Source organism: Microtus ochrogaster, linkage group LG2, assembly GCF_000317375.1.
Source record: "Microtus ochrogaster isolate Prairie Vole_2 linkage group LG2, MicOch1.0, whole genome shotgun sequence".
Taxonomy (NCBI): Eukaryota; Metazoa; Chordata; class Mammalia; order Rodentia; family Cricetidae; genus Microtus; species Microtus ochrogaster.
The window spans coordinates 11,811,133-11,835,745 of record NC_022028.1 but is presented as its reverse complement, the minus strand read 5'-3'; the positions used below and the strand labels follow the sequence as shown (position 1 = coordinate 11,835,745).

The window sequence follows — 24,613 nt, the reverse complement described above, 5'->3', positions numbered from 1 at the left end:
CTTAGTTTCTGCAGTACATCTATCCAGGACCTTCTGGCTTTCATTGTTTCCATAGAGAAATCAAGTGTAAGTCTGATAGGTTTACCTTTATAAGTAACTTGGCCTTTTTCCTTTGCAGCTCTTAATATTCTTTCTTTATTCTGTATGTTTTGTGTTTTGATTATTATATGGCAAGGAGATTGTTTTTTTTTTTGGTCCAGTCTATTCGGTGTTCTGTATGCTTAGCATCAGTAGACCTAATACAGTGAAAATTTCTTTTGGAAATGCCTGGAATGACAGTTTATAGACAGTTTCCTCTTTGAATATGGTATAGTCCTTATATCTAATAAGTATCTACTGAGTATCTGTGTCCACATGTGCAATGGGGTGCATGTGAAGATCAGGGGACAACCTGCTGTGATTGTTCTTTCCTCTTACTACACAGCTTCCTGACTTAGAACTCACATTCTCGGGGTTGTTGACAAGCATTCTTACCCGCTGAGTCGTGTTGCTAGCCCTTTAAATCCATTTTGGTTTTTTCGTCCAGAATATTAGAATAGAATTCATGAATGACTATAAAACTTTGAACCAAGGATCTATTCTACAAATGAACTTTAGTTAGAATCCAGCCATACCCACCAGTAACAATATTCTGTGACTACATGGACTCTTGTAGATATAAGAGTTGAGTAGTTAGTTATAACAGATCTACTCTTGTAAATATCATAAAATATTTACCAGCTCCTCAAAATGTGCAGATCCCTAGAGTTTAGTCATTATTTACGTTAGGTAAAATTAACAATGAAGAATTGGTTGCATTTAGTATTATGCACAAATACATACATATGTGCATGTACACACATGCATGTACACACACACACACATGCACAAAGACATGTGTGTATGTGCTTCCTGAGTGTTTTTGCTAAGGGGTTCTTAGGAACTGAGAGTAGTCAAAACCAGCATAGCCATTCTTTAAGTCATTTCCTTGGAATTGAAAAATAGTTTTTTTTTCTCAATAGTTCTCTGTTAATAATTACAAAAGTTTTAATGATTTCACTAGTCTTAATCTTTTATTTTTATTAAACAGTAGACAGATCAACTTTGACCGTGTGTAATTTTTCTATTAATTACTACATAGATAATTTCTGAGAAGCTTTCTTGTTAAAAGTGGAAACCTTAGTTTCAGTTCCTGAATTTCTTCATTCCTCACCTTTGCAAGAAAAAAAATGATCACTATTTTAATAAATAGGAAATTCTGAGTGTCACCAATTCATGAGATAGCTGGTAAGGTAGGGAAAAAATCATGTTAGAATCAGGTACTTAATCTTACTGAGTTGCTAATTGTTCATTTATGGTGTGAAAATAGCCATAAGTACATTAACTTGGTTTTGAAAGACATTCAAAGAATCAGTGTACAGCACACAGCATGCACTGTTTGGTACATTCTGAGTACTGCTTGGATGCTAGTTTATTGTAAAATGAACCTGAGCTAAACTGAGAGTTGGGTGATAGAAGTGGTGGTGGACTGGAATGAATTATACTGTTGTTTTTTCTTTTCAAGTTGGGATGATTTGTTTGTTTATTGTTTTAGAATGAGTTTTCCTGAAATAAATGCACTTTCTGTGGGGGAGAGGGAGAAGAAAAGTATGACCATGCACAGAATAGGGTGAGAAAGTGGAGATTGGGATTAGAACAATAGTGTGGGCTGTTTGGAGAGGAGTGAGTAAGGGAAATGACCGAACTCACTTTTTTCCTTAAGTTATCTGTTTTCAGAGCAGTAGAATTTTTCATCAGAGATAAATATGAAAAGAAGAAATACTATGATAAAAATGCTATAGCTATTACAAATGTAAGTAAAACCATTTTTTACCAATTGATGTTTGTTAAGTAGATTTCAGATGTTTAACATACAACTCATTTTGTTTATTATAAAACATATTAGTTGCATATGCTTAACTGTTTAAATATTAGTGTTTTTGGCTATATAACGTTGTAACTTAAAGTAGAGAGGGTCCAGTTTACTTGACCTTTCATTAAAACAATTCTGTAATTAAAAAGACTAAGCCACCAGTTGGAAAAAAAAAAGAGGGGAATATAAAATTACTTTGTAAATTCTCGAAATGAATGCTAAAGAAAATTTGTAGTCTTTTTTCCTGCTAGAATATTGTTTGGTCTGTTGAAACATGAAGAGTATCCCAAGAGCATATTAATGCTGGATACTTTCCTTGATTATTAGCAAGTATATGATAATAGTTGTTACCTTGCTGTAACATTCAAACTAATCAACTGCTTTTATCTAGTTTTTTATTTCAGATTAAAAATTTCCTTCCTAGTTAATTATATAAGACTAATTTCCTTTATCATTGAAATCAATTTTTGGCCTTTGATTCCTTATTTAAGAAGAAAGTGTTACAGTAATTAATTTTGTGAAGTCATTTATCACGCAGTTCTGAGAGTTTTCATCTCATTTGGCATTAAATTAGCCTTTTCTTTTAGTTCCTGTTCAGGTACTTTTCTGTTGCTATGGTGAAGCACCCTGACCAAGGCAGCCTATAGAGAGAAGGGTTTATTTGGGGTTTAGTTTACTCTTCAGTTCCAGTGGCATTAAGAGTCCATCACCACACTAGGGAAGGGTGGCAGCAGGCAGGCAGGACACCTGGAGCTGGCGGCTGAGAGCTGAGTGCTACATCTCATAGTCCAAACTGAAGCAAAGAGAGCAAACTGGAAATGACACAGATCTTTAAGACCTCATGGCTATACCTCCTAAGCCTCTCCAAGGAGCCACTTACGGGGAACCAAGTATTAAAATATCTGGAGATTTTGGTACCAAGATAGCCCTTGTAGTCCTTTGAGCTGCTTCTTCACCTTTGTGGGTGGAACAGACAAAAGCTGTTGAAGGATAAATAAAAATTAACAGTGTTGAGAATGATGTTTATAATGTGCTTGAATTTAAGACTCCATTCATCCTTAAGTGAACTAATTCAATATTTAACAAATTTTCATATGAAATATTATTTAGAACATTTTATAAAACATACTACTTTATATTAAACCCTGAATGTGACTTTCTAAACCTTTTTACTTGAATTTGTTTTTTTTCTCAGCAAATTGGAAGTTAGGATTATTCATAAGAGCTTTATCTTTAGATGAAAACTGGTTTTCTCTTTTTCATGTATAGGTATTGTTTGCTGAGATAATCTTTTCAGTCATAGGAAATATAGTAAAATTACAGTGTTAGGATTAAATGTCATGTTTGTAACTCATTTTCAAATAGTTCAGTGAAATCTGGCAGTTGGCATGCATATGTGTATGAGTGTGTAGAGAACACACATGGTGTGTTGTTAACATGTGAAAAATTTAGTGTTTATATAGGCACTGATACTATGTTTTTTTTATTCCTTTTTTTGTAGGTTTAGAAGTAAAAAAAAAATTAAAGTAAAAGTTTATATATTCCTGAGTTTGTATTACTAATGAAATGAAAATCCAGAAGCATTTATGAAAGTTATTTACATGTAACCCATGTTCAGAGTCAGCCAGAATACTAAGTAGAGGTTATACCAGATTTTAAAAATGAGACAGAATATGAGTGTCTTATATCTAAGTTATTTCCTGAAAGAAGTGGGTCCATTTGGACACTAGTTACATTAGTTGTACTCTGACCAAGAGCTATCTTGATGACTTTTGAGTTTTATGTGGCTATAACTCCTGTATTAAATAGCTCTAATTTGTTTTAATGTCTTATTTTTATAATTTATCTGTTTCCCGATTCAGATGTTATTGTGTTGTCAGAATGTGCTACTGCTTTTGATTTTTTTTTTTCTATTTTAAGAATGATCCTTTTTCTCTATGTTAGGCAATTTCAAAACAAAATACTAATTTACTTCTTGGCTTTCTATACCTATTTCAAAATGTGATAAAATTCAAAGCAGTAAACTGCAATGAAACAATAGCAGGGAGCTTATTGTTTTCTGTTGTTCCACAGCCTTAGTGTAGCCATGAACCAAGGCTGCTGGAATCCATGTGAGAGTGAGAGAAGCTAGAGTGGAATCTTCTTCATTGCCAGGGATGATTTATTTTCAGCTATAAGGAATGCCTTCAATAGGCTGCCCTGGTGGTACTGACTGATCTGTAATCTTAGTCTAAAGCAGTGGCTCTCAACCTTCTTAAATCTGTGACCTTTAATACAGTTCCTCATGTTGTGATGACCCCCAACTATAAAATTATTTCATTGGTACTTCATAACTGTAATTTTGCTACTGTTTTGAATCTTAATGTAAATAACTGATATGCAAGATATCATGAAAGGGGGTTGCAATCCACAGGTGGAGAACCACCGGTGTAGAGACGGTTTAGAGACGTTTTAGAGGCGGAGGCAGAAGGATCCCAAGGTCTAGGCCTGCCTGGGCTAGAGAGTAAGTTCAAGGCCAATGTGGGCTATATAACCCAGTCAGTAGGAATCAGTGAATACTTGGAGTCCTAGAAAAAGCCATGCCAAGTCAAGAGGAAAGAACTAATAAAAGTGTGGGCACTTTACCTAGTCAGGATAAGAAGAGCAAAGGTTCCTAAAAGTCAGTAGAGACAGACTAGAGAACAGACTAGGAGGAGTTGTAGGTGACAGAATGCAGAGTGTAGCCAGAGCAGGGAAGGAAAAGGGGATACAGTAGGTGTGAGGTGGTTAAGGAGTGTGTAAATAATCTAAGATCAGATTTGCATGTGAGAGTAACTTAAGTATAGAGCCAGGATTTGGGGAAGTCAGGAGCACTATTCCAGGAGACAGTCGTACCCTCTTGCTAGTGAGGTGTGAGAAAGACATGGTTTTGAGAGATAGAGAACTTTCAAGAGTACCTAGTTTGTTTCTTTTTTCCTTTCTTTCTTACACCTTCTAAAGAGGATAACAATCACTTTCATAATAAAGTGGGGTTTTTTGTTTCTTGATGTTTTATAATTTACTGTCTCACCTTTTATATTGTGTTTTTTTACAAGTTTGTACAAATAAGTTTTATGATGCAGGTTACCTTATTAAGTAATCTTTTAATCCCATTTTACATGAAAATTTCAATAAATATCTCTAGGAACAACCAACTTTAAGATGGGCTCTAAGGTACAGTTTGAACAGATTTTCTATTTTTTTGGACAAGGTCTTTTTATTTAGCTCTGTCTAGACTGGAATGTCTTGTGTCCTGAGTGCTGGGTAATGCCATTATTCCTGGCTAGTTTGACTTTTTCTTAATGGAAATTCTACATTTCTATGTGCTGTGCATTTTCTTTTATGTGAGGCTTGCTTTAATATTAATTAAATATCTAGTTTACGCAAATCACACCAGAAAAACACTGTGCAAGGGAAAAACAAGTGTCCAAAGTGGTTCAAGAACTACAGTCTTAATTAACTAGCAGATTGAAGGAGTTGCCATCGTGAAGTACTATTTTGACATTACATGATAGCCCATCTATAATAGCAACTCGAAATCCCCATAGACACTCCCAGTATGACAGGGAAATACAGAGATGCCAGCTTTATGGCTCCAGAGACCTGGCATGCATTTTATAAACAGTCAGTTTTATTTCTGTGGTGAAGAGAGCAGTAAGAAATGCTTCTGTTGAAGTGTTCGCCAGTGCATGTAGAGATTGGGTAGGAAGATGTGTGCAGAGCTTTCAGGTAAATTCCATTTTTGTGTGTAAATGCTGATTATGTGTGATTGCCTTAGTCCCTTAAGGTAACCCAGCAAGTACGGCTTTGGGACTTCTGTGTGCACGCCCATCTTCATGACGGACATGAATAAATTATTTTGTAATAAGTCTGTTGCTACTCAGCTGTTACATTAACCCAGTCTTCTCTTAGTCTTTACTTTTGCTTTTTTAAACATCAAGTTAAAAATGTAATTATCTTTTACTATTTCCCCTGCTTTACTTTCCATTCTTAAAGTAATTATCAGCAAAAATAAAAAGAAAATTTTACTCTCCTACTTTGGATAAAACCTTTTCTTGCTTCAATATGTTATGGTTTCAGTAGTAACTTTGACTGAGAATGAATTACCAGAGAAAATTATACTTATTAGTTTTGTTATGATCTTATCTAAACAGTTTAAATTTTTAGCCTAGTAAAATCTATTTTAAGTGTATATTCTTTGCTATGTCCTTTTAAATATTTCACATAGACATTGTTTTTAAAACATACTTATTCTTGATGGCAATATTTTACTTTGTTAAAATTCTTTAAACTGCTTTTATCATAAACATGAGTGTTGGTTTCTTTCTGGTGTTTGTCAGTTTGATCACCACCTTCTCTTCTTTTTTCCCTCCTAACTTTGCGTCTGCATATCTAGATTTCCTCCTCTGATGCCCCTCTTCAGCCTTTGGTATCCTCTCCTTCTCTGCAAGCTGCTGTTGATAAAAACAAACTAGAGGTATAGTAAGTTTTCCACATGTGCGTTTGTGGTGTTGCTGATAGGTGGGCTTCTTCTCACAAGACTGTGGTTTAGGAACACCAGTAGAAATCATGTTTTGAGTAATATCCAGAATAAAAAATGTCAAATATTTAATTTGCTGAATCTTGTTTTATGCCATTGGCATGAGTAAAGAGTTTTGTTTTATATTTAATTTCAGAGTGACTGATTTTGAGGCTATTACCATATTTAACCATTAAGCGATTTTTTGTTGTCATATTCATAACTGCCTTATAGGAACTTTAAAGGTTGATGAATTTTAAAGATACTTTGTTGTTGAATTCTCTGATTTCTACATCTTTGGTTAAAAAAAAATCTTTTCTGACTATGGTGCTGTTTCTCTAAGTATTTGAAAGTTGATGTCAAATTTCTTTTTCTTTTCCTCTGAAGTAGTATCAACTGTCATATAGAAAACTATGTATTTTATGGGACTGTGACTTTAGAACTGTCAATGATGAATTTTAGAGTATATTCTGAGTGTGCTAATAAGATAGGTATTCTTATGTCTTGTATTATGTATTCAAGTCTCGTGTGCACATATTTGAGAATTTTAATTTCCTTTGATATTCATTTTTTGTGTCTACATCTTGATAAATGGCATGTAGACTTGTGGGACACAAAGACAAGTAAGATATGCCTGTGCCCTTGTGGACTTTGTAGTCTAATGGGGAAATACAGCAGTTTATAATGCGGTGTATTTATGCTGTGACTGCAATAGCTTTGCTACTACTCTTAGAAAATATACTTTTGATGGATTTTATACTCTTGAGAAGGCATTAACTATAAGGATCAGGAGGTATTCCAGGTAGAGAAAGCAGCTTGTGAAAGGGTATAGGTGGAGTACTGTGTTTAAGGACTGGCAGGTTGAATGGCGTAGCAGAAACAAGAAAGAGGGGGGAGAAGTAGGAGGGAGTCCTTAAGAACCCACGGAAGGAGATTGTTCTTCGCTCTGAAGGCTGTGGGACTTTAATATGAGTTTTAAGGGGAAGGGTCGAATGATAAGGTTTTCATGTTTTCAGAAACTCTGTTCTACTGGCTCCTGGGGAAGTGAGTTTTGTGGTAACAGATGAAGAAAAAGGCATAAGAACCAGACTTAATCCAGAAATAAAATGACAGAGACACCTGCTAAAGTGGGACAGAGAAAAGAAGAGTGCAGTTTAGAGCGATCATAAGGTAGACTATGTGGTGTTTAATGGGGTGCTTGGAAAGCCTTGGCTTCCATTTCTGACTTCAGCATCTCCATGTGAGGATCTGATTTGAAGAGAAAAATGGAAAATGAGATGGATTTAAAGTTAGGCACGTTCAGTATGAGGTTACAGGTGATAGCAGGTATTTGGACATAGAGATTTATACAAGTCAGAGAGAGATCCAGAGGTTTGATAGGTGGAGTGTCAGCTCTGAATAGCATGCCGAACCACCAGAGGAAGCCATTTCCATGAGACTAGCTGAGCGTTATTAGCACAGGGGAGTTCATGAGACTGACTGGATTTTAGAGCTCATAGCGCAGGGTTAAAAGTGAGTACGCTCTGATGATTTGGTGTTCAGTTGAAGTCCTGGAGAGCCTCTGTTCTTTTTTCTGTTTTCTCTTTTCTCCACCTTCCTGTTCCCTTTTAACACGTGATTTGATGTAGTTCAGGGCAACCTTGAACTCCTGATCCTCCTCTGGAGTTTTGGGATTGCAGCTGTGTGACACTCTTGTCTTTTTTAAAAAAAACAAAAAACAAAAAACAAAACAACCCATCAGCTTTTGATTCTGTGGGTAAGAATCAATGTCTGGGTCAAACTCTATGATCTTAATTTAGAGCCCATACTGTTAATCTTTCTTCCAACCCTGGGTCATTATGTCATAACTGGAATCAGTATTTCATTGGCTGACATTCTAGTATAAAAGGGAATCAAGTCATACTGGTTTCCCCCTATTAAATGTAACTAAGAACATTTATTTTGAGTTGATTTCAAATTTGCCCACTCATAGTGATTAAGATATGAGCCCTTTTCATTAGTGATGTTTTCCTTGAAAAATGACTTGGTTTCCATAGGCTGCTGTACCATGTGTTGTGTGGCTTATGAACAACAGTAATCTATTTCTCACAGTTCTGGAGGCTGTAAAGTTCAAGACCAAGGCTTGTGTCTTGTGTGGGCCCACTTGCTTATTCATAGAATGGCACCTTGCTGTGAATATCACTGGTGGAAATGGGTAAGACTCACTCTGGGTCCTGTTTTATCAGAATACTAATCCCAGTCATAGGGTTCTGCTCTTGTGACTTCATCACCTTGCAAAGGCCCTCAGCTCTTAATACTGTCTCGCAGTGTTGGGGTTTTAGTCTCAATACATGTATTTTTTTTGAAGTGGCCACAAACATTTCAACCGTAGCAATAAATAACATCTCTAAGAGATTAAGGAGCAACTTACTTAGCTTATTAACATGGGTCAGCTTTTATCACTAAACCTTACTAATTATGTCTGGAAGACATTATTAGAACTTTTTGCTCATTTTATTTTTCTTACAAAGTTGGGATGATTGCTTACTTCATAAAGCTGTTGTGAGGATGAAATGAGTTCGGAACAGTGCCTGTGCTATTAGCTGTAATCTAAGAAATAACAGCAGATTATTTCTTATAAAGCTCCACTGTACTTGAGTGAGCAGTGAGACCTGAGTGCTTTGGGTCTGCCCTCCACTAGCACAAAGGGATACTGACTAGTGGTTGTATTTTGAGTATTGCTTTCCTAAGTTTTTGTTTTCTTCATTTACAAGAATACAGTAATGACAATAGTTGCTTTGAACAGTTTTTGCAAAGATTAAATTAGACATTAAGGAAATGTGCATAGATGTATTTTAGAAGTGAAGGTTTGGTTTGGGTTATAGTTGAGTCAGATATAGATGATGCTTCTAATTGATCCCCAGGAGCTTAAAGCTTACTTTTAGTCTGGAGTTCCAAGTAGTTGGGCAGATAGAAAAGTATTCTGAGAAATAACCTAATTCCTAGATGGTCTTCTGTTTGTTCTAGACTATTTTTATATATGCTCATTTGTTAATTAAAATCAATTGCTCTTTATGTTTTAGCACTTTAGGTATTCAGAAAATACAATATTATGTTAAATTTACTTTGTTCTTGAAAAGCATGATTGAAACAGATGGTTTGAGAGAATTGTCCTAAGGGACCTTAAATATAATTTTTTTAATCTGGGTTGTTTTAATTTGCTTTTCTGTTGCTATGATAAATACCATGTCCAAAAGCAACTTAGGGGGAGGAAAGGGTTTTTTTAGTTCACACTTCTAGGTCACAGTGCATCACTGAGGGAAGGTGGAGCAAGAACCTAAGTAGGGACTCAAGCAGCCCATGAAGGAATGTTTCTTTAGGTTGCTCACTGGCATTGCTTTCTCATGGAACCCAGGCCCACCTATAGAATGGTACCTCACACTGGGCTGAGCCTCCACATCAGCCAAGACAGTCTCTCAGAGACACAGCCACAGACCAGCCGATCAGGACAGTTCTCCAACTAACTAGAGGTTGTTTCTAGTTGACACTAAGTATTAACACACAGGTTCTGGAAGTTTAGTGATGCATTCTCATTTGCTACACATACACTGTTGGTGTTTGTATACAAATGTTCTCACCAACTTACTGTTACTCACAGTAAGTTGCTTGCCAGTAAAAGGAAATGGTAACAGGAGAAGTGCTTTAGAATTTTGCGTTGTTCTTAATCTTATAGTTGAAGACATTGCTGTTTATGCCATAAAGATATTTGCTATACTTTTTTTTTTTCAATTTGGGACCAATACTGAGAGTTTTATTTTCTCTTTTATATTTTGCTGCAAGTGCTGAAATTGAAATTTAATTTCTCATATTGGTGTCCTGCTTTATAGTTTACAGTATTCTGAGGTTTTAAATACCTTTTTAAAATAAATGTACATTAAAATTATGTTGACTTTCAATACTTAATAAGCAATCTTATATAACTATCACCTATCACTATGTAAATTGAATGTTATTGTCACTTCCAAAGCTCCCATCTTATAATCTTTAATCACTTCATTCTTTCTGTTTGGAGGTAATTAGCATACTGACTTTTTCACTTAGCATCAGTATCAATTTTGTGTTTTTGTGTTTTTATTTGTGCATAATGTGCTTTAAATTATTTTATTATTTTGCAGTTTTATACTCTTATGCCTACAAACTTTTTGTCTTTTTTCATTTTTATATGAGTGGCTAAGTCCTTTGAAGTTCTATTAGTTCACATTATAGCCTAGGACACCGCTGTTCGCTTTACTCATTTATACACGCAGGCACAGCTTTGCGTTCTCTTCTCTCTCTCTCTCTCTCTCTCTCTCTCTCTCTCTCTCTCTCTCTCTCTCTCGACCTCTCTTGACCTCTCTCGACCTCTCTCTCTCGACCTCTAAGATTTGTTGTTACTGTTCTTAATTCTCTGGAGTACAAATGGTGAACACTGTAATACCATTATTATAATTTTCCCCAACTACTTACACCAATATTTGAATCTGGCTCCACATACTGTCCTTAGTACTTTTAATAAGAAAATCTTTATACTAGTTTTTAAAAGCATAAAATTATGACTTAAAAATTTGTGTTACTTTTGAAATTAAGATGATTTTGTATTTTAACTCCTACGTTTTTCTGATATAGTATTACTTTATTTATATCACAAAGAAAGTCTGTCCTGCTGGGTATATGGTGCACACCTTTAATCCCAGCACTTGGGAGGCAGAAGCAGGTGGATCTCTTACCCCTACCCCCACACCCCTGATACAGGGAACTCACTATGTAGACCAGGCTGGCCTCAAGCTCACAGAGATCTGCCTGCCTCTGTGTCCCGAATGCTAGGATCAAAGACAGATGGATCTCTTGAGTAACAAGCCAGTCTGGTCTAAAGGTTGAATTCTAGAACATTTAGGGCTACAGAGTAAGACACTGTCTCGAAAAAGAAAAAGAAAATCCATCCTATCAATTGGTTTACTTCTTATGTATGTAAGAAGTAAAGTATTAGCCTGATGTAAACATCTACTAGAATTTGCTGAATTGAGTTCTTATCCTTTAAAACAAATCCTGAAGTTTAAATTGTCTCACTCGTGAAATTTTGAGTAATCCTCTGTATTGTGTTTAGTATCTAACCTCAATGAAAAAATGAAATTGCTTTTGACATTCAGATTTCAGTAGCATGTGGATAATGTAAGCACTTGATATTTCTGTCTTTTCTCAAATGATGATTTCAATGAATAAAGTGAACTAAAAGTTTCTGTTTTAAAAAGTAAACGTATGAAAACTTTGGGCTATGTTTTAGAAAGAAAAGGAAAAAAAAAAGGAAGAGAAAAAGAGAGAAAAGGAGCCAGAAAAGCCTGCCAAACCACTAACAACTGAAAAGGTAAAATTTCTTTTTTTAAAAAAATCTAAGATTATCATCTTATTATTTAAACAAATCTTCAGTAGACACCTCCCGAGCCATCTCAGTGACCCCAGGTTAAATGCTTACCTCCTCTTCCTGGTCCTCTTAAGTGCTAGACTGACAGATGTTTGGCACCACACCTGGATAGTACTTGAGTTTCTACAGGAGGTGGTGCACCTAATTTAGAGACATTCTTTTGCAAGGTTATTTTTGCAGTAGTATGTAAGAAAGGTATGATAGATAAGCTAGAATTAAGGAGAACATCATCTTTGCAAAGGAATTGGGTGTATAATTCTGGTGCCTTGATTTTGAATGCGTTTCATCATTTATGTGTGGAAACATGGAAAGAGAATGATTAATTCCCTTTGATTTTACATCCTCTTGATAAATGGCATATAGACTTGTGGGACTCAAAAACAAGTAAGATATGCCTGGGCAAATAATTAGCTTGAGATAAGAATTTTTTTACAGCTTAAATGGTCTGCTGTGTTCTTACTATTTTACATAGTTTAAATCAGAAGCATTGAGTAGCTAAAGTATTGTCTTATCGAAAGCTATACAAGATGACAGTAATAAATAAATATATACTAAAATACCCTGAAGTCTAGCATGAGGAACCCACTGAAGTCGTAATAGCTTTTTACTACTTAGTTACTATTAAATGCTTACCTCCTCTAAATAACTGAAATGACAAAGTGTGTGTGTGTGTGTGTGTGTGTGTGTGTATATATATATATAAAATCATATTTTAGATATGTTATAGGCTTTGTAGTAAATTGAAAACATTTTTTCCATGGAATTTCTGAAATGTTTTTTAAAGTCTTAACATTTTATCACAAGTGAAGCAATAAAATAAGGAAGAAATCCAATTACTTTATGTGTAAAGCTTTCATTTCCTACTTAATAAAAGAAAGGCTTTTGCTCAGTAAGCATGCAAGCTCACAATCCTATTTTGTAAATTAGAAATTTTTCTTAAATAGAAAAAAGGAGTTATTTTCTCAGAAAATGCTTTGATAAAAAGTAGTTTCACTGAGCTAAAGCCCCCAGTTAAGTGCATCAAGATTTAAGGCTCAACAATTAAATTAGATGTGTTGTTGAAAAGGATGAAACCATCTAGAACTTTACTGAGTGCCCAGTGTAGTGTGAACATCATTTTGAAGCCTTTAAATGTATTATTTCATAGTCCTCATGGTACTTTGAGTTTGGTATGACTGTTTTTTATTTTTTTCATTCTTTGCTTGAACCTGAATGATATGGGATCAGCAGTTTATTCCTGGTTACACAGCTGTTAAGTAGTGACTAAGCTGGGATTCACTAAGCATCTGCCTTCCCTCATGCACTATGAACAGTAATATACTGTGTGCACTATCAGTTTATTCTCTACCATCCAAAAGGGGATTAAGAAAAAAGGGGACATTATTATGTATTTGTCATGTGGCTGCATGGGTAGGGGCGAGACTGCCCCCTGTCTCCCCCACCTTCCCATCAATGCCTGAGGCAGATGGGAGAGCTGTCCCCATCTGTCTTGTGGCCACATGGACAGGGGAGAGATCCCTTCCCCTCACACCATCAGGTGGGAGAGCTGGACCTGAGGTCATAAGAGCAGGAGAGCTGTCCCTGCCCCTCATCAACTGCAGTACTCTGGAGAGTGGTCCCTGCGCCTCACCTGGGCAACACAGTAGAGCTCGCCCTGAAGGTGTAGGTGTGGGAGAGCCTACCTGGAGGATGTGAAAACAGGAGAACTGACCCCACAAGGGGTGAACTAGCCAGTGAAATGCCAGAAACTCACCCTGGTGCTAAAGACAGGGGAAAGCTGTCAGGCTGACCAATCCCTCAACTACCCAGGCCCAGAACCAGGGTTAAGTGCTGACCCATCCCAATATCCATGCCATCTGTGATCTGCTGGATCCAGAGTCACAGGATCTCCACAGCACAGGGCAGCCACAGATGTCCAGGAAGAGTCCCAGTATTGATAGTGTAGTAGAGACCAGAGGCCTCAAACCAAACCAGTGGTTCTTTGCAATGAATGTCTGCATGTAAAGATGTATGGCTAAAGGGGTTTACTGTGTCACTCACTGCAGTTTCCATGATGAGGGATTCCCTCCCCCCCCTTTTTAATTTTTTGACCTTTTTATCTTAAATTTTATTTTGTTTTATTTTGAGGGGTATTGCAGGAGCAGAGGGCAGATACAAAGAATGGGAGATGGATGTGATTGGGATGCATGCTGTAAAAGACAAAAAAAATAAATGAAGTTTAAAAATGGGGGGGAACAGGAGGGCAGAGAGTCAGCTCTTCTTTCTACTAAGTGCTGTTGACTGTGCTAAGAATTTCATGTGTGCCATTTAGGGATGGCAGTAATCCTGGGAAGTCTCAGGACAGTGACTATGCAAATTTAATATGAATTAATGCAAAGAAGAAATAGAAAATTCATAAAGAAAAGCTGGCTCAAGGTCACGTGTAATAATTGGTGGAGTCATCTTTCTAAAGGGTGGCTGGGAAGGAGCTTATTACTGCCTTACTGTATTAGCTACTGTTCTTGTTGCTGTCAACTAAAAAGTACATTAAGAAAGGTTTATTTGGGCAACATGGTATAGTAAAAAGAATATGGACTTTGGAGTCAGGAAAAATTCAGTGATTATGATTAAAGCTTAGTTTTAACTGAGATAATGCATATCTGTAATGCCAGCACCCAGAATGGGAAAGTAGGAATTTGAGGCCAGCCTGGGCTACATAGTGAGGTGCTATCAAAAATAATGTATAACAAAACAAACAAAATAAACCTGTAATGTAATATTCCAAGAAATGATCTTAGTTTACAAGTATTCTTAAAGTAGTCTGCCTTATGCCTAAAACTGAAGACAGCTAATATGTAACATATATACACAGTGTAGATAGGCTGTAACAGGTTATTAGAACACAGCAGTGAACAGTTCCTGCCTCAACACACTCATTCTGAAGTCCTCAGTTTTTAATCTCAAAGACATGTTCACATTGGCTTCCAGCAACATGCCAATTACAGTTCAGAATTTCCTCCCTGAGAGTGGGTTTCTTTTGCATACATTGTGTTTCTTGATGTCTGCCTGGCTTCTGGTTTGGGAGTTTTACACACACACACACACACACACACACACACACACACACACACACACACACACACACCTTGCTTATGACCTCTTTTCTCTGATGTATCTAAAAGAGATGTTTAGTTTTCATCCTCCCGCCCTTTCTACTTGTTAAATTCAGCAGTTTAGATTCCTTATGTGCTGTTGATTAACTAGCCAGCTAAGGAGCAGTGGTATCTCATTCTTGAGGATCAGCTTTTATACCTGTTACTTAAAAGAACAAGAAATGTCAAAAACAGGGTGACTGAAAAGTAAGCTTTTATTCTGTTCAGTCTGTGAAGTAGCTTTGTAAATTACTGAAAGACTGGGCAGCGAAGCTTCTGCTGATAACACTGTAGTAATTTGAATGGGACTCCTGCTTGTTGGGAATCTCCATAAAGTTTATAAAGTTGCTTTATTTGAATTTACTTATGTAAGTACTTGCTGAAAATTTTTGTTCAGTAAATTGTAATCACCTAACTTTACCCTTACATAGTTAACTCAGATTTTCTAATAGTGGTTCTCCAACTTCCTAGTGCTTGTGACCCTTTAATACAGTTCCTTATGTTGTGGTGGCTCCCAACCATAGCATTATTTTTGTTGCTGCTTCATACATGTAATTTTGTTACTGTTAAGAATTGTGATGTAAATATCTGTGTTTTCTGATGGTCTTAGGTGACCCTTGTGCAATGGTTGTTTGACTCACAGATTGAGATCGCTGCCTTATTAAAAGGCAAAGAAAGTCTGTGATGCTATGGAAGCTGAATAAGTTACAGTGCAGTGATCCTACATGTCCTGTTTTCCACTTCTGAGCTCAGTATGAACTGTCAGAAGGGTGATAGTGAAATAAAGAGCGATGTGGTTGTCAGAATACTTTGATATTTACCTGTGCCCAATTTCTTTTCCTCTCCAACCTCAACTAACAAGTGTTAGTAGCAACTAGAAAATAATATGTGATCCAGTTCCTTAAAAGTGTAACTTGCTGGTGAGATGACTCAGGAGGTAAAGACACTTGCTGCCAAGCCTGAATGGAATTTAACCCCTGGACCCTGGATGGGTAAAAGGAGAGAACTGACCCCTCAAAGTTTCCCTCTGAACTCAACACATGTCATGGTATGCACATACACATACATACCACACAAAATAAATGAAGAGATAAAAGTATAAAAATTTGTGCCTGGCGATGCAGTCCTGTGGTCTCTGCTTCTTGGAAGGTTGCAGACTACAAGTTGAAGGCTTACTTGGGCAACTTAATGAGACTTGACTCAATATAAAATATAAAGAAGAAGGAGTTCAGAATATAGCTCAGTGATAGCATTTGCCTATCATGTATAAGGTGACAGGTTCAATTCCCAGTACTACTGGGAAAGATAAATAATGAAATTTAAATTTTATTTAAATTTCTGTATTCACTATTCAGTGGTCTCATTGTGTAAGAATTACTATTGTAAATTCAAAGACCATGTTTACCTGCTTAAAAAAATAATAAGTGCTTTAGGATTCCTCATGCTAACTTCATGAAAATTATGCATAAGTGAAACTTAAAAGATTGGTTTGATTAATAAAATTATCAATTAATCTAATGATTTACTTCAAAGGTACAGAAGAAAGAAGATCATCAACTTGAGCCTAAGAAAAGCACCAGCCCAAAAAATGCTGCAGAGCCCACTGTTGATCTTCTAGGACTTGGTAAGTAATGGACTGTAAGACAACTGAAAGCCTACTGGAAATGAACATGGTGTCCAGTTCTTCAGTATTATATCAAGGATGTGGTTTGAAATGGTCCGATAAGTATGCTGAACTGGCACAGAAAAACCAGTGTCCATCAGCTCTGTTCTTTACTGAAATAAAAGTAATGAATTCCTTGGGGGGAAAGATATCAAAGTAACCTTCAAAAGCTTGGTAGATGTGACATTTCAAGATTAAGTAAACAGTAAGTCCTCCTAGCCCCACTCAATTAAAATAAAATAGGGGGATTCCCACCCCCTTAGTGAAATAATTCTTGATAACAATATTATTAGCAAATATATAAATTCAAATTTTAATTTAATTTTAACTTAAGCAATGCATTTAAGAATTGTTTTGCCTATATTATGCATAATAATGGTTTCATTATGGCATTTTCATGTACACAATGTATTTTAACCATGTTCACCTCTCCTTTACCCTCCCTGATACCCCCCCACTGCGTCTCCCTTCTACTTCCATGTCTTATAAGAGAGTTTAATTAGGGTTACTAATAGGAGTATGGATAAGGGATTATTTATAAGATGCAATCAGCTCACCAGTGACCTCACCACTGAAAAAAATGTCTCTTCCTCCCACAGCAGTTATTAAGTGCCCATAGCCGTTCAGATAAGGGCAAGGCCTCGTGTACCTCTCATGTTCCATGATGAAATGTTGAGTGTCCAATCTTGTGTAGTTAATTACAGCTTCTGAGTGTTCAGTAGCCTATTGGATGTGTCTTTCCTAGAAGACAGCATTCTGCAACATTCCATCCCTTTCCTTTGCCTCTTACATTCTTTCATCCCCTCTTCTGTGATATTACTTGAGCTTTGGAGTGGTGATACAGATACCTCATTTGTAACTGAGCATTCAGTAGCCACTTATCCTCAGACTTTAACCCGCTGAAGTTTCTGCATTAATCACACTACTTACTGTAAACTGAAGTTTCCTTGACCACCAGCAGAAATGTGTGGGTATAAACAGATATTTAGAAGACGTTTTCTTAGGCATATCACATTGATTTTGTAAACTTCCCAACAGTGCCTTCCTTACTAGGGCCTCCGACTTTCCTAGCCATGAGCTTTTGAACAAGTTTACAGTACCACATATGTAATCTCTTTTGTGAACTGTAAGCATTGGCGCTCAGATGGAAAGGTATCCTGGCAGTTGGGAGCCAAGGTACACCACAAAGTCAGTGTAAGCATAGCAGCTTACAGCTCTGCTCCAGGAAAGGTTTCCCCAATGCCAGTATGGCAACTCTGCTACTGCATGGGAGGGTTTCCCCAGAAAAGTGTTAGAGCTCTGCTCAGGTCTCCTCCACCAAAATGTTAGAGCTCTGCTCAGGTCTCCTCCACCAAAGTGTTAGAGCTCTGCCCATGCAGGGTACCTCTGGTCAAAGTCTGTCTTACTCTTTTTGTTGTTTAGTTTAATTATCAAGTGTGAGGTTTTCTATGGCTTTTTCCATACACACTTAGTTTTGGATGGCCTCTTGCCCTATACTACTTAAACTGTTTTTATCTCCACTGCTCCCTCTTCCACTTTCATGTGTGGTCTACCGCTCCACCATAACTTAAAGCCTCTTTTTTCTCTCATGGGACCTTTTGTTTTCTGAGGTTTGGTGGCATTTGTTGGCTAATTAAATATGAGAAAAGGTAGAGTTAAAGGTAGCATTAAATCTGTTTTGGACTGGACACTCAGAAAATAGAGTTTGCAATAGAGTTGGGAAAGTCTGCAGGAGTCTGGATGGAGGATTAGGAGTTTTGTTTGACCATAGTTAATTGGAAATATTTATTATACTAAAAAGCTAATTCAAATAGAAGAAAATCTTAATTAGGTATTTAGATGGCTTAGGAGTTTAAAGAGAGGCCTAGGCGAGGAATACAAAATTGGATGTTTCCAGCTTGTAGGAGTTATTCAGTTATGAAATTAGACCAGATCATTAACAAAGTGAAAAGAGAGAGGTTTTAGAAAAAAAAGAGGTTTAAGTTCTGTGCCCTATGGTACATAGTTATTTAGAGGCCAGGAGATAAAAGACCTAGAAAGGTGACTAGAAAGAAATGAATAGACTACGTTCTGTTAAAACTTTATTTGTAGAAAGGCAGAGGACCAAATGTAGTCTGCAAGCCGCTGGTCTCCATTGCTGTGAATTATGGCAAAGGGCTCTGTGGAGGCTGTGAGCCTGTCCCACCAGTGTTTGAGCTTATTTTTACTCCTTCAGAGTTGACCACAGCTGTGGCTACAAGCAAGAAATCCTGACCTAGGGTGTGGCTACTTGGTGTTTTGGACGTTAGGTTGACTCATAGAGGTGTTTCTGCTTCACCCTGACCAAAGGGCAGAGAATTCAAGCCTATTCCTGCTCCTTCATTTTAAAATGGGAGGTTTGACCCAGGGAATGGCTGCCCACAGGATACTAGATGTAGGTTGTGTTCACTGCATATCCAGCCCAAAACATCAAATGCTTTACTCAGGAAATAATGGCTTGATGTCTCAAGTATTGAAGCAAGTAACCGTTCTGGTTGTCCTTTGTGTCATGTTAAAGTAGTCTTTTGCCTTCTCTCCCTCCCCCATTTGTATTGGGGTATAAAAGCGTATGGAAAATAAACACAGGTGAATTCAGTATTCAGTATTTACTGGTTTCCCTCCTGGTACTATCCTATGTCTTTGTGTTTCTTTCATATCTTTGTTCCTCCTACCTAATGATTTAATCCCCATGCCCCTACTCTAGAATGTACGAACCAGTCATGGCTGGACCACAGCAGAAGTCACTGCAACATGTGGCTTACGATAGGTATAGGAGCACATAGCAGGTTACATGCAGTTTCCTGAAGATTGTTACTTAAATTTCAGTGGTGACAAGGCCACTAAAGTGCCATCAAATATGTAGACAAAGTAAGGAAGAGAGGAAGGAAGAAACAGTTGTCTTGTGTTTTTGGTTGATGAAGCATAGTGAAGGTTGAGAAATCAGTGGATTCAACACAGATAACAAGAATACATTCTAAGGTGTTTGGAATGTAAGAATGATCAGTGGAATTTGAGAGAGACTGGAAGGCAAAAAAAGGCAAAAAATAAATACATATAGATGGTTCTTTAGATGTATCTATCAAGGTATTTTATGAGCTATAGTCCATTTGCGTTTTCATTGAGCAGACAACAATCGGATGACGTGATGGTACACTTGGAACTGGTCTGTAGGAGAAAGTTGCAGATCCAGCTAGCAGGGCAGTTGGTGAAAGAGGCTTCTCTGTTCGTGAGTTGTCTTATGTGGTACTCTGAAAACAGTGATGGGCTGAACTATGGACAGTGATTTGTTAATGTATTCCTGGTTAGGAGAACTTCAGTCTCTTTCATAAGTGAACTGGAGACGAGAAGCCCTGGTGTTATGAAGTAGTTGTAATACAAACAGATAGGGTTTGTGAGCCAAGGAGGAGTTAGCTGGCAGCTGAGTTTTTCAGGTACACCTATTTGTTAACCTTTCTTGAAATCCTTGATTTATTGTTAGAAACCTTTGAGGTGATAAAAGGACTAAATGGAGATTGAAGAAATATTAGAATTTAAATATGTATCATTAAAATACAAAGTATTCTTAGTTCTTATTAGCTTATAAATTCTCATTTACGTGGGTGCTTGGATCACAAATGGGACACTAAGTAGTGTTTGTTTACCATGTCTTCATTTGGATTATTGGAATCAGATCAGTCCAATGTAGCAAGGCTAATTAGAATTGAAAAACTCACTCATATTAACCATGAAAGTTTCTTCATGATTGGGGTGGTGATAAAGTCTGCCATATTTGAAATGTTACCTTCTTTCTAAGCATCTCTCAGTGTTATAATGTGAAGTAGGTCAGTAAACATGCTGGGCATGATTGTAGTTCTTGTGAACAGAAGTGTTTAACGTTTCGACATTGTAACAGTGATGTCAGCACACTGTTGGGCAGCATGCGGGCCACAGGTTGAACATCCCTGACATAAGAAGTCATACCAGTTTAACACTTTTTTTCTGCAGTTGAAAATATTTCAACCTTAGTTTTTTATTTTGTTCAATTTCTGCTAGATGTGTAGTTTGAAAAATTTCATTTATCAGCCAACTTAGTTCAGAAAATGTTAGCTTGAATAGTTAAGATAATGTAGAAAGAGAATAGTTACCTATAAGCATTAACTATAGGTCTGGTTTTGTCTTTAAGATTGAAAGCCTTTCTTCATTTTACTGCATTGATCTAATTTCTGTTTGTTCAATGCCTTTTCAAGGATTCTCTGTGCCTTATTGTTATCTTTTATGGTGTCCCCAGCTAAATTCCTTGCATCTTCTAGAGGCTTTTCTTGTATTCTGAATCTCCCACTATTTTTATTGTTCACCAACTACTATTTCCACTTAATGATCAAAGGGGAGCGGGCCCCTTGTTCCATCCTGTCTGGGTAGCTTAAGTTGGTACAGCATGAGACTCTTAATCTCAGGTTTTACGTGGAGTTAGTTGAGGCGCCAATCTGTAACAGGAGGAGTGGGCCTGCTTTTCATCCCAGCTGTCCCGCTAGCTCACACCCAAAATAACACACAGAAACTGTATTCATTTAAACGCTCCCTGGCCCATTAGTTCTAGCCTCTTATTGGCTAACTCTCACATCTTGATTCAACCCATTTCTAATAATCTGTATGTCACCACGAGGTCGTGACTTACCGGGAAATATTCAGCATGTCTGACCTGTTACCGGGAAATATTCAGCATGTCTGACCTGGCAGCTCCGTGGCAGCTCTCTCTCTCTGCCCTTCTTCCCAGCATTCAGTTCTGTCTACTCTGCCTACCTAAGTGCTGCCATATCAAAAGGCCAAGGCAGTTTCTTTATTCAACCAATGAAAGCAACACAGACAGAAGGACCTCCTACACCAGGGTTTCTCCTACCCCCCATTCTGTAGTCGAGGGAGGAGTGCACAGCACAGTGCATGTCCACAGTAACTTCTGATTACCTGTGTATACAGTCCCTTATCTTGTAGTAGGGGCTGGGCTGTGTGTTTGGAAGGGGAAACTTCTAATTGTCTGGATTCCTACTTATGTGTATATAAATGCACAAATAAGACACAACTGAACCTGATTTATGTTCTGTTTTTAGTTATTATGCTTCACCATGTCTTGTTTGAATAACTTAAATTTTTTTTTAAAAAAAATTGTTTTCAGCCTCTTGGTGTTCTTCTGGCTTTCATTCCATCAGTAAAGAATGTGCTATAGTAGTCCTTTGATCAGGAGGGTGTATTTAACTCCTAGTACTTTGCAATATTGTTCACTAGTTGAGGGCTGATCATACCATCTGTATTCCTCCCTTTAAACTACACATACAATGGGATTTTGTACAAGGACAGTGTAGTGGAAAGGTATTTGAACTGAAATGTTTTCTTCCTTTGTTTTAAGCTTAGTGCAAATAATTAACTATTTGAAGATCGGTTCTTAATTTTCAGAATTTTAAGTGATCCTTTGTAGTTAGGTGTATTTGTAATTATGTGGCTTCAGTTATATAAAATAGTAGATTTCAAGATGACACTTTTGGTCATATGTTTTGTTAATATTCTTGTTGTTACTGTCCTTTCTTACTCATAACCCCATGGCTTTTATAGAAGTGTGGGTCTGTCTAAAGACAGGTCCCCAGCCTAGGGCTCAGAAGAGTCTGCCCTAGCATGAATGCTGACACAAAGGAAGCCCTCGGTCTCTTTGTCCTAATACCTGGAGAAAGTATCATCTTCCATGGGACAAAAATCATCCAGGCCAATGTGATATTAATAATGGTGATAATCCTTATTGCCTGATTTAAATACTGAAAATTAGAAATAGTGACCTTCAAAATGAATTGAAGCAATAATTTCAGTGAAACATGCCAAAGATAGTAATCAAAGACAGCATATGTTTAAACACATTGGGAACTTGTATTTACTGATTTTCTAGGTTGAAATATTTTAATTAAGGTTATTAAGAGTTGTTTCTTCAATAATTCTGTATATGCGTAGCTTTTGTGGCAAAAAGGAATATTTATGGAAGTGACATCCAAAGCTAATTATTAAAATACCATATAATGAGAAGTCTGGGATAGAGAGGAGGTGGATCCTGGTATGTTGTTCATGTGCGTGTTGGGGGTAGGTAAAAAATGATTAGTAATTTCAAAAAATAAGTCTGCAGAATAGTGTGAAATAATAGTGTGAAACATTTGTTGAGAAGAGGATGGAGTTATGCTGGATGCTGTTTCTTGGAGAACAAACAAAACTGAAATGTTCTTTTTGGGATAGAGGGTAAATCCTAAGACGAAAAGGAACATATATGATGGATGGAGGGTAGTTCCTAGGGTAGAAAGGAACACAGAGTTTTCTTTTAGATTGTTTTTATTTAAAAAAAAATTCTAAAAAAGGCACCCTGTTTCATGTAATATAAGAGATTCTATATTGACAAAAATCTATATTCCTTTCAGATGGTCCTGCTGATGCACCAGTGACCAATGGGAACACAACCACAGTGCCACCCCTGAATGATGATCTGGACATTTTTGGACCAATGATCTCTAATCCTTTACCTGCCACTGTCATGCCCCCAGCTCAGGTATGCAGTGAAGTGTGGTTCTGTGTGACAACTTCAGAAACTGAACTTTGAAATCACTATCCCTGAGCAGTCACTGGCTGAAAGCCTGTTCTTTAGGCAGGGCTGGTAAACTAATCTTGGAGTTTTGTTTTGTTTAAACAGTTGTTTTACTCAAACACCGTCCCTTCTGTTGATGTATAGTTCTCAGCTACTTTGGTGCTAAGTAGCAGAGGCACTTACAGTAGAAACTGATATGACCCATACAGTCAGACTTCACCATCCTTAAAGTTCCAACCTTTGTTTTCAGGAAACAACAGTATTTAGAATGCATATGTGAGGTTGGGAATGAGACAGCCTCAACCTGACCTTAAATCACAAGCCAGTGTTATTTATTTTTATTTTTTATTGATTTTATTGAGCTATACATTTTTCTCTGCTCCCCTCCCTGCCTCTTCCCTCCCCATCAACCCTCTCCCAAGGTCCCCATGCTCCTAGTTTACTCAGGAGATCTTGTCTTTTTCTACTTCCCATGTAGATTAGATCTATGTAAGTCTCTCTTGAGTCCTCATTTTATCTAGGTTCTCTGGGATTATGATTTGTAGGCTGGTTTTCTTTGCTTTATGTTTAAAAACCACTTAAGAGTGAGTACATGTGATAATTCTTTCTGGGTCTGGGTTACCTTACTTAATATGTTTTCTAGCTCCATACATTTGCCTGCAAATTTCAAGATATCATTATTTTTCTCTGTTGTGTAGTACTCTGTTATGTAAATCTACCACATTTTCCTTTATCCATTCTTCAGGTTGTTTTCAGGTTCTGACAAGCCAGTGCTATTAACATTGTCATTTTATTACATTTTGAATTAAGTTTTAGCAAATTAAATATTCATTTTCTCTGAAGGTAAATTAGGTTCTAAGTAAGTCTTAAAATGAATCTTGCTGTTTTTGAATGACTAAATAAAAACTTGAAAGAGGCAATAAGATACTTAAAATACTAATGGTGAATAAATTCTGATTTTTTTTTTGTGGCATTACATAGTTTCCTTCAGGTGAAATATTACCTTTCGAGGTGCAATTTAAAGTCTCTAACAAGTCTGCAATATTATCATTCTCTCCTACATTGGAACACTACAAATAAGCAGCCAGTATGTTTTCTGAAAAGTATTTGAGATGTAATACTCCTTTTCTGTGGGAATATGTAAAGGTTTTAATAATAAGTCTATGTCACATTGAGACTAATAATGATTTATTCTACATATTTTTATGAAAATTATTGTGTTCGTGCCTTGAATTTGAAAAGTAAATCTTGCAGGGGCAGGCGGATCTCTGTGAGTTCGAGACCAACCTGGTCTACAGAGCTAGTTCCAGGACAGGCTCCAAAGCCACAGAGAAACCCTGTCTCGAA

The 24,613-nt window shown here is 36.9% G+C and overlaps 1 protein-coding gene across 1 annotated transcript in view; it reads left to right on the top strand.

The window, feature by feature from the left end:
* The window catches only part of Smap1 (small ArfGAP 1), a 92,328-nt gene that overhangs the window by 61,158 nt on the left and 6,557 nt on the right, over positions 1-24,613 (top strand). The window contains exons 4-8 of the mRNA XM_005359875.2: positions 1,756-1,831; positions 6,306-6,386; positions 11,728-11,808; positions 16,530-16,620; positions 23,103-23,230. Coding sequence (XP_005359932.1) covers positions 1,756-1,831; positions 6,306-6,386; positions 11,728-11,808; positions 16,530-16,620; positions 23,103-23,230 — 457 coding nt within the window. The remainder of the gene's footprint in view (positions 1-1,755; positions 1,832-6,305; positions 6,387-11,727; positions 11,809-16,529; positions 16,621-23,102; positions 23,231-24,613) is intronic.